The sequence below is a fragment of the Heloderma suspectum genome, chromosome 10 (assembly GCF_057233095.1).
Source record: "Heloderma suspectum isolate Gila_16-S chromosome 10, 16-S_ref, whole genome shotgun sequence".
Lineage (NCBI taxonomy): Eukaryota > Metazoa > Chordata > Lepidosauria > Squamata > Helodermatidae > Heloderma > Heloderma suspectum.
Genome location: NC_139467.1, coordinates 5,856,207 through 5,868,553, shown reverse-complemented (window position 1 = coordinate 5,868,553; position 12,347 = coordinate 5,856,207). Strand labels below are relative to the sequence as shown.

General features: G+C 46.6%; 1 protein-coding gene and 1 pseudogene across 3 annotated transcripts in view; one reads left to right on the top strand and one right to left on the bottom strand.

Annotated features, from left to right (window-relative positions):
- Positions 1-12,347, bottom strand: part of LOC146337528 (protein CFDP2 pseudogene) — a 471,985-nt pseudogene that overhangs the window by 318,584 nt on the left and 141,054 nt on the right. The gene's annotated exons all lie outside the window — the stretch shown is intronic.
- Positions 6,181-12,141, top strand: LOC146337534 (homeobox protein six1b-like). The gene is made up of 3 exons (XM_084814315.1): positions 6,181-6,911; positions 9,635-9,798; positions 10,824-12,141. Exons 1-3 carry the CDS (start codon positions 6,528-6,530, stop codon positions 11,092-11,094), a joined length of 819 nt encoding a protein of 272 aa, XP_084670441.1. The 5' UTR covers positions 6,181-6,527; the 3' UTR covers positions 11,095-12,141.

The window sequence follows — 12,347 nt, the reverse complement described above, 5'->3', positions numbered from 1 at the left end:
ATGATACACTGTTTAGGAGGGCTGGCAGATGTTTTGAAGAGTCCAAAACAGTTGATTTCCATGTTCAAGGACTATTACATTCCCAATATTTAAACCAAATCTTCAGAGTTGTGTATATTCTATAATCATAAATGCAAACACAGATATGGGACATGGAATTCAGCATCCTGAGAAACTCAGTTTAGGGTTGTTTTTTTAAAAATTACAAGTATCTAGTTCTTAAGGCTACATGGGTCAGTTTAAACATGCAGCATTTGGCATGGGGATTGGTGATGCTTGGGGCTGTTGCACTTGCTGATTTGGCATGCCCAACACCTGCAGAAGCCTGAAGGAAGCACCTTCAGTTTGATGAGTACCCAGGAGCCTAGCTTTTACAAATTAGGTTCAAGGGAAGAGTGTTTTGTTTTTTGTTTTGTTTTTTGAGGAGTATGGCTTTAGGGCAGCTTTTCCCAACCTGGTGCCCTCTAGAAACTTTGGACTACAACTCCCATCAGCCCCCGTATGTGTTGACAGGTCTGTGCATTAATTTGTTTTTAAAAATGAACACCACCACCACCTTTCTAAAGCCATCCATCCAGCCCAGTGGCCATTGCCACACTGAATTCCATGAGCTAAAAAAGGGTTTTCCCCCCTTACAATATTAATCACATGAGCCAAAGAAAACATGTTGATGGGAAGGGGGTTCAGGTGGCCATTTACAGAAATAGCAAAAGGTCCTGGAACAATGGTGGGAGGGCTTCGGGTGGAAAAATGGATTATGAAGATGGCGTGAGTGGGTCTCTGCTTAACTTTCTGCATACAGCAGGTTTTCTGCTGTAGCTGCTGCTGTTTCAGCTGCAAAACAAAGCTTTTTTTTCCATGAGAGGCTGTTAAGTTGCTGGGAAGAAGTAAGGTGATCCAGGTTGGATAGTGTTACTCAGATGGCTGTGTAAGCAATACTGTCTGGGGTGGTTGTATTTAAGGGGCTTTTCTTGTCCCTGCATTAGGTGGGAAAGCAGGTGGGTGGAGGGAAAGAGACCTCATCTCAGGCAAGATTAACCCTTTGTAATATCCTAGAAGGAGTTTAATCCTGCATTGGTGGCAAAATAGATGATACAGGAAGGATGGTAGATCTGAAAGTTGCTGTAGAGATGAACATGGGCAACTGGAGAAGAAGGCATGCTAACTGACCTATGGGTAGCAGTCCATCGTGAAGGAATAAGGCAGCCCAGGTAGTTACTTCACACAAGGGTATATGGTAGCCTTCCCCAGCCTGGTGCCCTCCAGATGTGTTGGACTACAACTCCCAGAATCCCTGGCTGGGGGATCCTGGGAAGGCTGGTATATGGAGACCCAAAGATACTGCAAAGCCAAGGGCAAGTGTACTCTGCAACTGCCCCCAGTGGTTTTGAATGCAGAAATCAGCATATTAAAAAAGCAAACTTCCCTAACAAAAAAAGTTGTAAAGCTTGGAAAGCAAATTTCTAGGCCTTAAGGCCGAGAAGATTGATTGGAGACTTCAAAAAAATTCAACCCTCAGACAGGGTGCAGGTAGATTTTCCACTGGTAAGAAAGCAGAGCTACATCTAGTGGAAGCAAGGAAGCTGTTCTAGTTCTAAATCGGTGCCTGATGTAGGTAACAGACTGGATGAGGGCAAACAAATTAAAGCTTAATCCAGACAAGACAGAGGTGCTCCTGTTTAGTCAAAAGGCAGATCAGAGAATAGGGATTTAACCTGTGCTGGATGGGGTTAAATCCCCCATGAAGGTTCAGGCTTGCAGTTTGGGTGTACTCTTGGACTGGGCCCTGAACCTGGATGTCCAGGTCTCGGCGGTGGCCAGGAATACGTTTGCACAGCTGAGGCTAACACAACAACTGTACCCCTTCCTAGAGACATCTCAACTGGCCACAGTCATACGTGCCTTAGTTACATCCCGTTTGGACTACTGTAACACACTTTACATGGGGCTGCCTTCAAAAACTGTTCAGAAACTCCATCTGGTCCAGAATGCTGCAAGTCAGACTTTTGATCAGGGCTGGTTGCGGGAAACACATGATTCCCTTGTTGCAACAGCTTCACTGGATGCCAGTCTGTTTCTGGGCAGAATTCAAAGAGCTGGTTATGACCAATAAAACCCTATATGGCTTGGGACCAGACTGCCTTCACCCATATTAGCCTGTCCAGTTCTTAAGATCTTCAAGAGAGGCCCTTCTTTTGAGACCGACACCTTCAGAGGCATGTTTGGTGGCAATGCAAGAGAGGGCCTTCTCAGCAGCCACTCCCTGGCTGTGGAACTCTCTGCCAAGGGAAGCTAGGTTTGCTCCCTCTCTGCTGTCCTTCCGCCGGCAAGCAAAGACTGCTTTATTCAAACAGGCCTTTGGTGTGCAAGTGAGTCTGTTGATCTGGATGGTGTTTTTACTCTGTTGTTGTGTTTTTCATTGTTTTTAATTGACCGATATGCAGGCAATGTGATGTGCATGATGCAGCACTCCAAAACAAATGGCCACCAGTAGCTATCCAGTTTATAAATTTATAGATTTAAAAATAACAAATGTTAAATTGTATAGATTAAAACAAAATTAATAGCTAGTGTTTTATACCAACACATTTCACATTAAAAAAAAAAAATGGCTAGTGTTTTATACCAAAATTTTTCACATTTTAAACTCTGTGTGTGTATAATTTTAAATTCAAATCTATAAAATTTTACATTTTAAAATCTATAAATGTATAAATTAAATGCACTACTAGTGGTCATTTGTTTTGTTTTGGAGTGTTTTTAATTGTGTTTTTATGTATTTGCTTATTGCTGTTTTTATGAGGGATTGTGAAGATCCAAAAGGATCTCTCCAAATTGGGAGAATGGGCATCTAAATGACAAATGTGGTTCACTGTAAGCAAGTGTAAAGTGAGGCATATTGGGGCAAAAAATCCCAACTTCAAATATAGCATGATGGGATCTGGGCTAGCGGTGACTGACCAGGAAAGAGATCTTGGGGTTGTGGAGGACAGTTCAATTAAGATGTCAACCCTCTGTAAAAAAGGCAAACTCCATGTTAGGCATAATTAGAAAAGGAACTGAGAATAAAACTGCCAATATCATACTACCCCTATACAAATCTCTGGTGTGATCACACTTGGAATACTGTGTACAATTCTGGTCACCACACCCAAAAAACGGTATTTTAGAGCTGGAAAAGTGCAGAAAAGGGCAACCAAAATGATCCAGGGGCTGGAGCATCTCCCCTATGAGGGAAGGTTACAACAACTGGGGTTGTTTAGCTTGGAAAAAAGGAGGGTAAGGGGAGACATGATAGGGGTCTACAAAATTATGCATGGTGTGGAGAATGTGGATAGAGAGACATTTTTCTCCCTCTTGCAAAATACTAGAACCCGGGGTCATCATATGAAGCTGATTGCTGGGAGATTCAGGACAGGTAAAAGAAAGTACTTCATCACACAGTGCATAGTTAAACTATGGAATTTGCTACCACAGGACGTAGTGATGGCCACCCATTTGGATGGCTTTAAAAGGGGGTTGGACAAATTCCTGGAGGAAAAGGCTATCAATGGCTACTAGTCTTGATGGCTATATGCTACCTCCAGTACCAGAGGCAGGGAGCCTATGTACACCAGTTGCTGGGGAGCATGGGCAGGAGGGTGCTGTTGCACTTGTGTCCTGCTTGTGGGTTTCCCGTGGGCATCTGGTTGGCCACTGTGTGAACAGAATGCTGGACTAGATGGACCCTTGGTCTGATCCAGCAGGGCTCTTCTTATGTTCTTATTGTAAACTGCCTGGAGTGCCTTTTTTGGTAGAAAGGCAGGGTGCAAAAGCAAAGATATATAAATATAGATAGTTTTGCCTTTGAACCCTGTCTTTCGCCAAAAATGGCACTTAAGGCAGCTTACAATCACTAGGTAAAGGCAAAGGCAGTGGTCCCCAACTATTTGGGGTTGGTGGACACCTATGGAACTTTGATAGAATGTCATGAGTGCTTTCAGAAATGGCTGCCAAAATGACTGCCATGGTGGGCATGGCCAGTCACAAAAACCCCATTTACCAGAAGGCAAGCTGGAGAGAGTAAAAGAAAAGTAACTTGCCCAAGAACCTAAGTACAAGGCAGAGGTGGGGTCAGAGCTCCAAAACATAAAACCACTCATTTGACCCCAAATAAAGATGGCACTGGAGGGCAGCACTTTGCTTTGCAGCATGCTAGAGACCGCTGGCATAATGGATATAGGTTGTAGGATTTATTTTGTCTTTGAAACACCTCGCTCTAAATAAACCCTGGTCCTTTCCAGACTAGGCATATTCCATCAGCAACCACTAACCATCCTAGATGGCAGGGATTGCTATCCGCATGGTGAAGACCCAGTACCCATTGCAAACCCGAGACACTGAATCAAACAAGCTGCCTCTGCCACTGCTACCTGTCCCTTAAGGAATGGACCCACTCTCCTCAGCACTGCTGCCGCTTTCTCATGTGCTGAATGGGCAAGGATCATTATCCCTGCAAAGGGCTATGTGGTGCTGATGAGGGCAGCCCACCAAAAGGAGCCCACCAGCCCAGTGACCCCAGCTGAGCAAGGGTCAACATTGGCAGGCAAGGAGCAGCTGCCGCCATTCATGGGCCTGTTCTTTCCCTTGGTTCCGTGTAGGGGGAGCCATTATTACAGGTGGCCATGGCACCTTGTGGGTGACCACCAGAAGGCATTTTGCTGAGAAGCCTCCAAATCCGAAGCCAGCTTTGTTAAGTAGGCAGAGCTGGTGAAAAGGATTGTAGCTCTTCTGCCCTTGCACCTACTGAGGAGCTGGGGTTAGAACCAGCATCAAGGGTTGGCCTGGTCAGGCACCTGCCAAGGGCCTACACCCCAGCAGGGGCCCACTGGTGAGCCTCCTGTATGTTCACCTGCCTCTTGCTCTAGCTCAGAGAATGGTGGTGGTGAGACGGAGGAGCAGGAGATCCCACTACCAACTTGCTGCTTGGCTGTCTGCCTGTCAATCAAGCAAGTAGTAGCAATGATGAAAAAGCGGCTGAGGAGCAAGGACAGCTGGAGACAATGGCAGTGAGAAGGGAGACTCACTGAGGGAGGGGCCCCATTGAGGGTGTCCTGTCCAAGAGCCCTCAAAAACCTGGAGCCAGTACCGGGACCCTGCTTTTTCCTGCTTTTTCCTAAAGCAAAGCATCTCTCCCCAACCTTTCCTCGCTATGTAAGGGATGTTGCTTTCACCAGGCAGCCACACCAGGCCTCTTGTTATTTGTCTTGCAACAAGTTATTTGTCTTGTGAATGGCTGCCAGCTTGGTGGGAAACATGATCTCCACATGGGAAGAGCAAGGGGGCAAGAGAAGGAAACAGCAAAGGCGACAGCTCAGGCTTGGGGGCTGATCTGTCACCTGGCAGCAGGACCAAGAACAAAGGCAGGCAAAGATTTTTTTCATGCAGATTCACCACCCCATGAAAAACGTTAAACAATTTGCTCACAAGCAGGGACACTAAAAAGCAATGAACTGGTAGATACAAACCCAGTCCCCCTGCCACTACACTGCAGTTTAAAATTTGGAAAAATAAAAAGAAATCAACCCAGTTTGAGAAACTACTGCATTAATAGTAAAGCACATTCTACTGTTCAACTTTTTCTTTTTTTTCTTCTTTTTAAGCGTCCAGCCCTTGCGGATTCGAAAGTAAGCTGGAAAATGTGCAGGTGATGTGTGCACGGTGAAAACTCAGATGCAGGGGCAGGGGGAAAGGAGAGTCTTGAGCAGCCCTGAGCTGTGTTTCTGGGGAAAGTTTCTATGCCCTGCTTAGGTCTGTGACCCTTGCCCATAGTCACGGGATGGCAGCTACAATCTATGTTTCAAAGCACCAGTGCATGAGGTGCAATCCTAAAAGGTTTGGACTAACAGGCTGGCTTGAGCAGATGTGGGGGAACAAAGAGAGAAGCAGACTTGGGCAGGAAACAGGCCTTTCCTCTTCAGCTTGCCTCCTTCTGCCCCCCTCTGTAGGGGGCATCTCACATTTCCATATCCTGACGACCCCTCTGCAGAAAGGTTTACCATCCAAGGGTGACGGTGGTAAAAGTCTCCCTTTCTCTCGCTCTTCTTGCAGAGTTGGCCAATGGCTGGCCACAGCTGCAGTCTGCGTGGGCTGGGCCTGTAACTGATACCCCTTAGACATCTACCCTGGGCGACCGTCTCTAGAGCCAGAAGACAGACAGAGAGAGGGAGCCCTGACGGCACGGCGGAGTGGAGAGGAAAAGGGGACATGGCCATCCCAGAGAGAAATTTGGCAGGTACCAGACTTGCCTCCTGCTCATCTTGGACTCCCCTGCCTTAGTGGGCCAGATCTGGTTTCCTCTTCCAAAAAGAGGCACGGCTGATTCCTGTTCTCTGCTTCAAGGACAGCACTGCCTTCCATATGCAGGACTTTGTGTAGGAGGTACATCGGGTTTGTGGACCCTCCCAGACCCATTTTGAAAGCTATAGCGCTTTGGAGTCCCATCCCCCTGCTCTGGGAAAGGGTAACCTAACCTGTGTCTCTCAGCCATGAATTTCGGTTTCACCCAGGAGCAAGTGGCATGTGTGTGCGAAGTTCTGCAGCAAGGGGGCAACATCGAGCGCTTGGGCCGTTTCCTCTGGTCGCTGCCAGCCTGCGCCCACCTGCACAAAAACGAGAGTGTCCTGAAGGCCAAAGCAGTGGTGGCTTTCCACCGGGGGAACTTCCGGGAGCTCTACAAGATCTTAGAGAGCTGCCAGTTCTCGCCACACAACCACCCCAAATTGCAACAACTGTGGCTCAAGGCCCACTACATTGAAGCAGAGAAGCTGCGTGGGAGGCCGCTGGGGGCTGTGGGAAAATACAGGGTACGGCGCAAATTCCCCCTGCCTCGGACCATCTGGGATGGAGAGGAAACTAGTTACTGTTTCAAGGTAAGACAACCCCACTCACTGATGTGGAACAAAGAAATCTCCACTTCCACCACCAAATACTTCACATTGTGCAGGCACAAAATCCCATACATTATTCCTTGAAAACACTTAGGTCTTGGATTAGCAAATTAGTATTCCAGTTGAGTTAACTTACCTTGGTTGATTACAACTCCTACCTAAGTCGGCTACAACCTTCTTTTCGCTGGCCTTCCCTCGCTAGACTGCGCTTGTCCTCTGCAGGCGGTTCAGAACAGCCACACTGAAATAACCCGTTTTCTTTTACCCCATGCCTCTGCATTGACTCATTTGCCTTCAGGATTGGCATAAAATTCCCATTCGTTACATTTAATGTTCTCTTCCCTTGCCAGCATCTCCCCTCTGCTCAGCACAACCCTGTCCTTTGTCTCCTCGCACACCCATCCCACCTTCTTGTCTTGTAGATCCCTTCAAGACCAGCTATGTGGTGCTAGCTAGTACTCCATGCCCTTTCAAATCCCTCCTCAAAATCTACTTTGTTAAGACTTGTTCTTTGAACCATTTCAGCTGGGGATGGGACATGTAACTGTGTTCACTTCTGTTCCTCCCCTGGCACATTTTCCTCTCTCCTCTCACTGTTCTCTTCTCCATTGGCAAAATGTAGATTGGAAGCTCTTTGGGGCAGGGCTCTGCCTTTGTTTGTTTTACTTTATAAAACATGATACACTATGCCAGGGGTGCCACAGTGGTGAGGAACCTGTGGTCTTCCAGATATTGGACTGCAAATCTCATCGTTCTTGGCCATTGGCTATGTTGGCTGGGACTGATGGGAGTTAACGTTGAACATCTGGAGGGCCACAGGTTCCCCACCCCTGCACTATGGTATAACAAGCAGCCTTCCACTCTGCCTTTCATGCCATCTCCCCTCTCTTCTAAATTCCTCCTCAAATGTCTCTCCCTACACAAGGTTCTGGAACAGCCTCCTGAGTGAGGCTGCAAAACTCATTTATTTTGTGGGCCTTCAGCAGGCAAGAGGGAAATAAGTGACCAGGGGATGCAGGTTTCATGGTAATCGGGGGGGGGGGGGTTGTTTGTGGAGTTTTGTTGAATTGAAGTGTTGTTAATTGTGTTGTTTTACTTTATGTAATGTTTAAGCATTGTTCTTTTTAAATGTAAGCTGCTTTAAGATTAAGGGGCGGGGAACCCTGTATGCAAATGTCATAAATAAATACAATTATTTCTTCTACAAAGCTTTTTCTGGACCACCAAGATCCCAAATCTTCTGTTCTTTCTACCACCTGGTAATCCTGTACTAGTCTCACCCCATTAATACCACCGTATCCTTACTCTTCTCTTATTAAGCCCTGTGCTGGGCTCCCACTCCTTCACCCATGTCTTCTTTTATTTAGGCTGCAATCCTATGCATGTTTAGATGGGGCGGGGGAGTTTTTCCCCTCCCAGCTTGGAATGCTGGGATGGGAATGCTGGGAGTTGTAGGGCTTTTTTATGTCTAAATATGCATAGGATTGCACCTTTAGATTTTTAGCCCCTTAGGTGGGGACTTGGTCACTTCTGCATTCTGTGCAGTGCCTGGCAAATCATTGGGAGCTAAATAAATATGAAGTAGTAGTAGCAGTAGTAGTAGTAACCACAACAACAACAACAACAACAACGTCTACTGAGATTTTTAAAATATCTGTGAACTTTGAACTATAGCAATAATGGGGATAAAAGGGAAACTGGTTTGAGATGGGGCTATATTCCTCCAGGAAGGATGTAAGAGCAAATATTAGGGGTGTCATCTTGCAGGGCTCCTGTGATTTTAATAGCTGAGTGACAGAAATTCAACCTATGCATCTTTTCCTATCTGTGTGTCAGGGGGAAACGACACCAGTTGAATTTCTGGTTATTATAAACTTGTTAATTGCACAGGAGCTCTGCCAGGGGCGAGAGGGGAAGGTGGCAACTCCAGTTAGTATCTTTCAAGCCTGCTGCTTGTCCCCACGAAAAAATACTTCATCCTAGCTTTTAATGGACGTGAGTTCTTCCACTGCCCACAGTTTCATACGTTGCATTCAAAAGTATTTTCTCCACCATTAAGTTACAAAAATCCAGCCAAGTCTTAAGGCTTCACAAAACAGTATCTAGGATTAAAAATAAAAGGGGTTGGTGACTGTTCATTTTTGGGAATAGCTAAGAAGGCAGAAGAGTGTCATTGCCCCCTGCTGGTTATATTATATCACTTCACCTGAACTAGCTACAAGTTACTGCACATTGTCAATGCACAGTGAGAGTAAAAAATAAATCAGACTTCACATACACACAGATGGGATGAAATTGGCTGTGGCAATCCAGGAAAAAAACATTGGGGTCACAGGAAAGGCTCACTGAGTCAAGGTGTAGTGCCAGAGCAAGCAAAGAAGCAAAAACAAAACCAAGTCAGTGCTATTAGGAAAGGGAATGTATTTATTTTTATTTATTAGCCACCCATCTGGCCAGCTACTCGTATGACGATGCCATTATATATAAATATCTATGATGTGGCCACATTTAGAACTGGACTACCTTCTCTGCAAGGGAAAGCTGAAGAGTCAGAGGGGAAAAGGCAGGGGGACATGAAGAGGCCTTCTAAAATTAGGACAAGTAAAGAAGTGAGTTATTTTCCCCTCCCTATTCCTATTTTTCCAGATCAACGTACCGTTTGTGTTTGACTAGGTGCTTAGTTCAGTGCCTTTGCTCTCATACAGGAGAAATCCCGGAGTGTGTTACGGGAGTGGTACATCCATAACCCCTACCCATCCCCTCGTGAGAAAAGAGAACTGGCGGAGGCCACTGGGTTGACCACCACCCAGGTCAGCAACTGGTTCAAGAACCGGCGCCAGAGGGACCGTGCAGCTGAGACCAAGGAGAGGTGAGGGAGCCTCTCTGCTAACATGGGATTGGAACAGAACAGTTGGGGCTTTGCAGGAGCAGCAGATAGAAGGGGGTATGGAGCATAGGTTCCTGTTGTCCGCTGACACAGCAAGGGACAAAGGGAGGAAGGAGGTCCTGTTACTAGATGCCACAGAAAAAGGACAGGGGGTGAATCAGAAGTCCAGAATCCATAGGCCCAAGGTGTGGGTGAATGAGTACAGTAGCTCCATTGAGACTCTCATGGGGCAGGAAGCACCAAGAAATACCTTGCTTGCCTATCTGCAGTCTCTCCCCACCTCTCTCGCTTTCTCTAAGGTTCTCTCTTTCCACTGGCCCTCTGCTCACGCTGCATCTCTGTTGTAGAGCACCTGTTTTGCATGCACAAGGTCCCAGGTTCACTCCCCACGATACCCCAGGTGGGGCTAGAAATATTCCTGCCTGAAACCCTGGAGAGATGCTAACAGTACTGGGCTAGCTGGACCAATGGTGGGAAAAAGAGACAGAGAGGAGCAAGAGGAGAAGAGGGGAAGAAGGAGAGAGAGTATAAAAGCAATGTCAACCTCTTTATTTTTACCTAAGTTAGATGTGGGGAGGGGGGCTCTGAATTTGATTGGAACAGAGGTGCTGGGGGAGGGGGGCTAGCCCTTTCATGCAGTTTCCCTGAGCAAAATGGCTTCTTTGAAGCTCCACTGCAGAAAACACAGATCTCCTGCGTCACATCTGCTTTGGCATACAGGACTAGAAAAACGGGGTGCGGGTGGGCGAAATAGGGAGACTGGCAGAATATACAGACAGAAGGGAAACAAGTATGTATCACATTGAAGTCTAGGTTTTAAAGCAAGTTCCAAGTCTGAAAAGGCCGAACTTTACTGGTCTACAACATTTATTAACATGCATAACCAAGTAAACAAAACTCCCTGCTACCCACAAGACCTATTGTCCTGCTCAGCACCCCAGCTGGATTGATCCCTTAACAACTTGGCACTGGGGGCGCTGTTTTTGTTTTCTTCCTCTTCTCTGCAGGGAGAACAGCGAGGGTGGCACTTTGAAGGATGGAAGGGGCATGCCACGAGAGAGACATGTCATCCCCAGCTCCGACGATGAGAGCTCTCCCATAGATAGCCCTGCAGCCCACGCATCCAGTCCCTCAGTGCTCTACTCTGGCTTGGCGCTCTCTGCTGGGCCGGGGAACTCCACTCACAGTGCCCAAAGGGTGGATTTTCTGCAGCACCAGCCACTCCACAACAGCCTCCTGAGTCCCCTCACTTCCACTCTTGTAGATCTGGGGTCCTGAAATGGAACAGTGGAATGTATGCCTCATTCCCATTGATGGCTTCTCTTTAGTTCTAGCCCTTCCACACTTCTAAGTACTCTCCTGTCCAACCAACACTACCACTATAGCACCGTTCATTACAAAGTCTGTTCCTGACCTATGATGGGGGCAGTCATGAGAGGCATCCACATCGTCACGTTTATGCCCCACAATCCAAAATTCAGGTTTGCAATATAGAGATTGTTCTACAATCCTACCAAATTGTCACTTCTTGCATTTTACAAAAAGCAAAGCTATTTGTGCTTATGGAATATAGCATTTTTTTCTGTGGCTCAGAAAACACCATTGTGGGAAGGGGGAGGGGCCTCTCAGAATGTGGTGTTTCTTCTCCCACACCCTGCCAAAACACTCAGTTTCCTTGGGCTCTATACATTGGCTGACTGTGAGGCTGAGCCTCCCTGTCTCATAAAAGAAAAACATGAAATGGACCTGGTGGCAAAACCCGGGTAGTTCTGTCCCCATGGAACCAAGTAAAAGTGAAGTAGAAAGAGTTACAAAATGTGCAGAACCAGGAGTGGAAAGCAAAGTACAGGTGTCTGCAGCACCAGCTTCTGCTTAAACTGGAAAGCAACCAATTAAGAAGGTTAATTAGGACTTTAGCCTGGGCAGCTGAGCACATGCAAACACCTATCCTCTGGAGACAGCAAGAGCAATTTAGGTGTCTTGCAAAGGTGCCAAGAACCTGAATGACTTTGACGGAGAACTTTAACGAAGCACTTGATGGTTTTGTGGGCATTAGAATGGAACCAGGAAAAGAAGGAGAGGGGAATGGTGGCCCACTCCAGTCTACATTTTACCTGCAGCCATTCTAGCTGGCAGCTCCTTTTCCAGGAAAGTACTGCAATATAAAATCACTGGATTTTGGAGACATTTCTGGAATGTATTCCTTGAAGAGTGTGGGATGGGCATCAAGGCCTATTTTGGTTGCTTGCTTCTGTTAGGCCTCCTTATCTAGCCCACCAAGCCAAGTTATGCTGTATCGCCAATTTTCTAATAAATGAAACACTGAAAAGGGTGGTGTCCTCTTGTATAATGAATGACACAAAGGTATTGTATATTTTTCTAAGGGCAGATTAACCACTCTCAGGGCCTCTTGTAGCCAAATAACAAGAGCCCCACTGGCCATTTGCTTTTTCCTGTACAAACCTCTGTGCAGGTGTCCATTTTTCCTATCTACAAAAGTTCTGTTGGCAACTGTGGTTCACTTCAAAGGG

Excerpts from the sequence above, each read along its gene's own strand:
- LOC146337534 (XM_084814315.1), top strand. The coding sequence starts at position 6,528 with ATGAATTTCGGTTTCACCCAGGAGCAAGTGGCATGTGTGTGCGAAGTT. Across the intron at positions 6,912-9,634 it reads AAACTAGTTACTGTTTCAAG|GAGAAATCCCGGAGTGTGTT; the intron begins GTAAGACAACCC and ends GCTCTCATACAG. Across the intron at positions 9,799-10,823 it reads GCAGCTGAGACCAAGGAGAG|GGAGAACAGCGAGGGTGGCA; the intron begins GTGAGGGAGCCT and ends TCTTCTCTGCAG.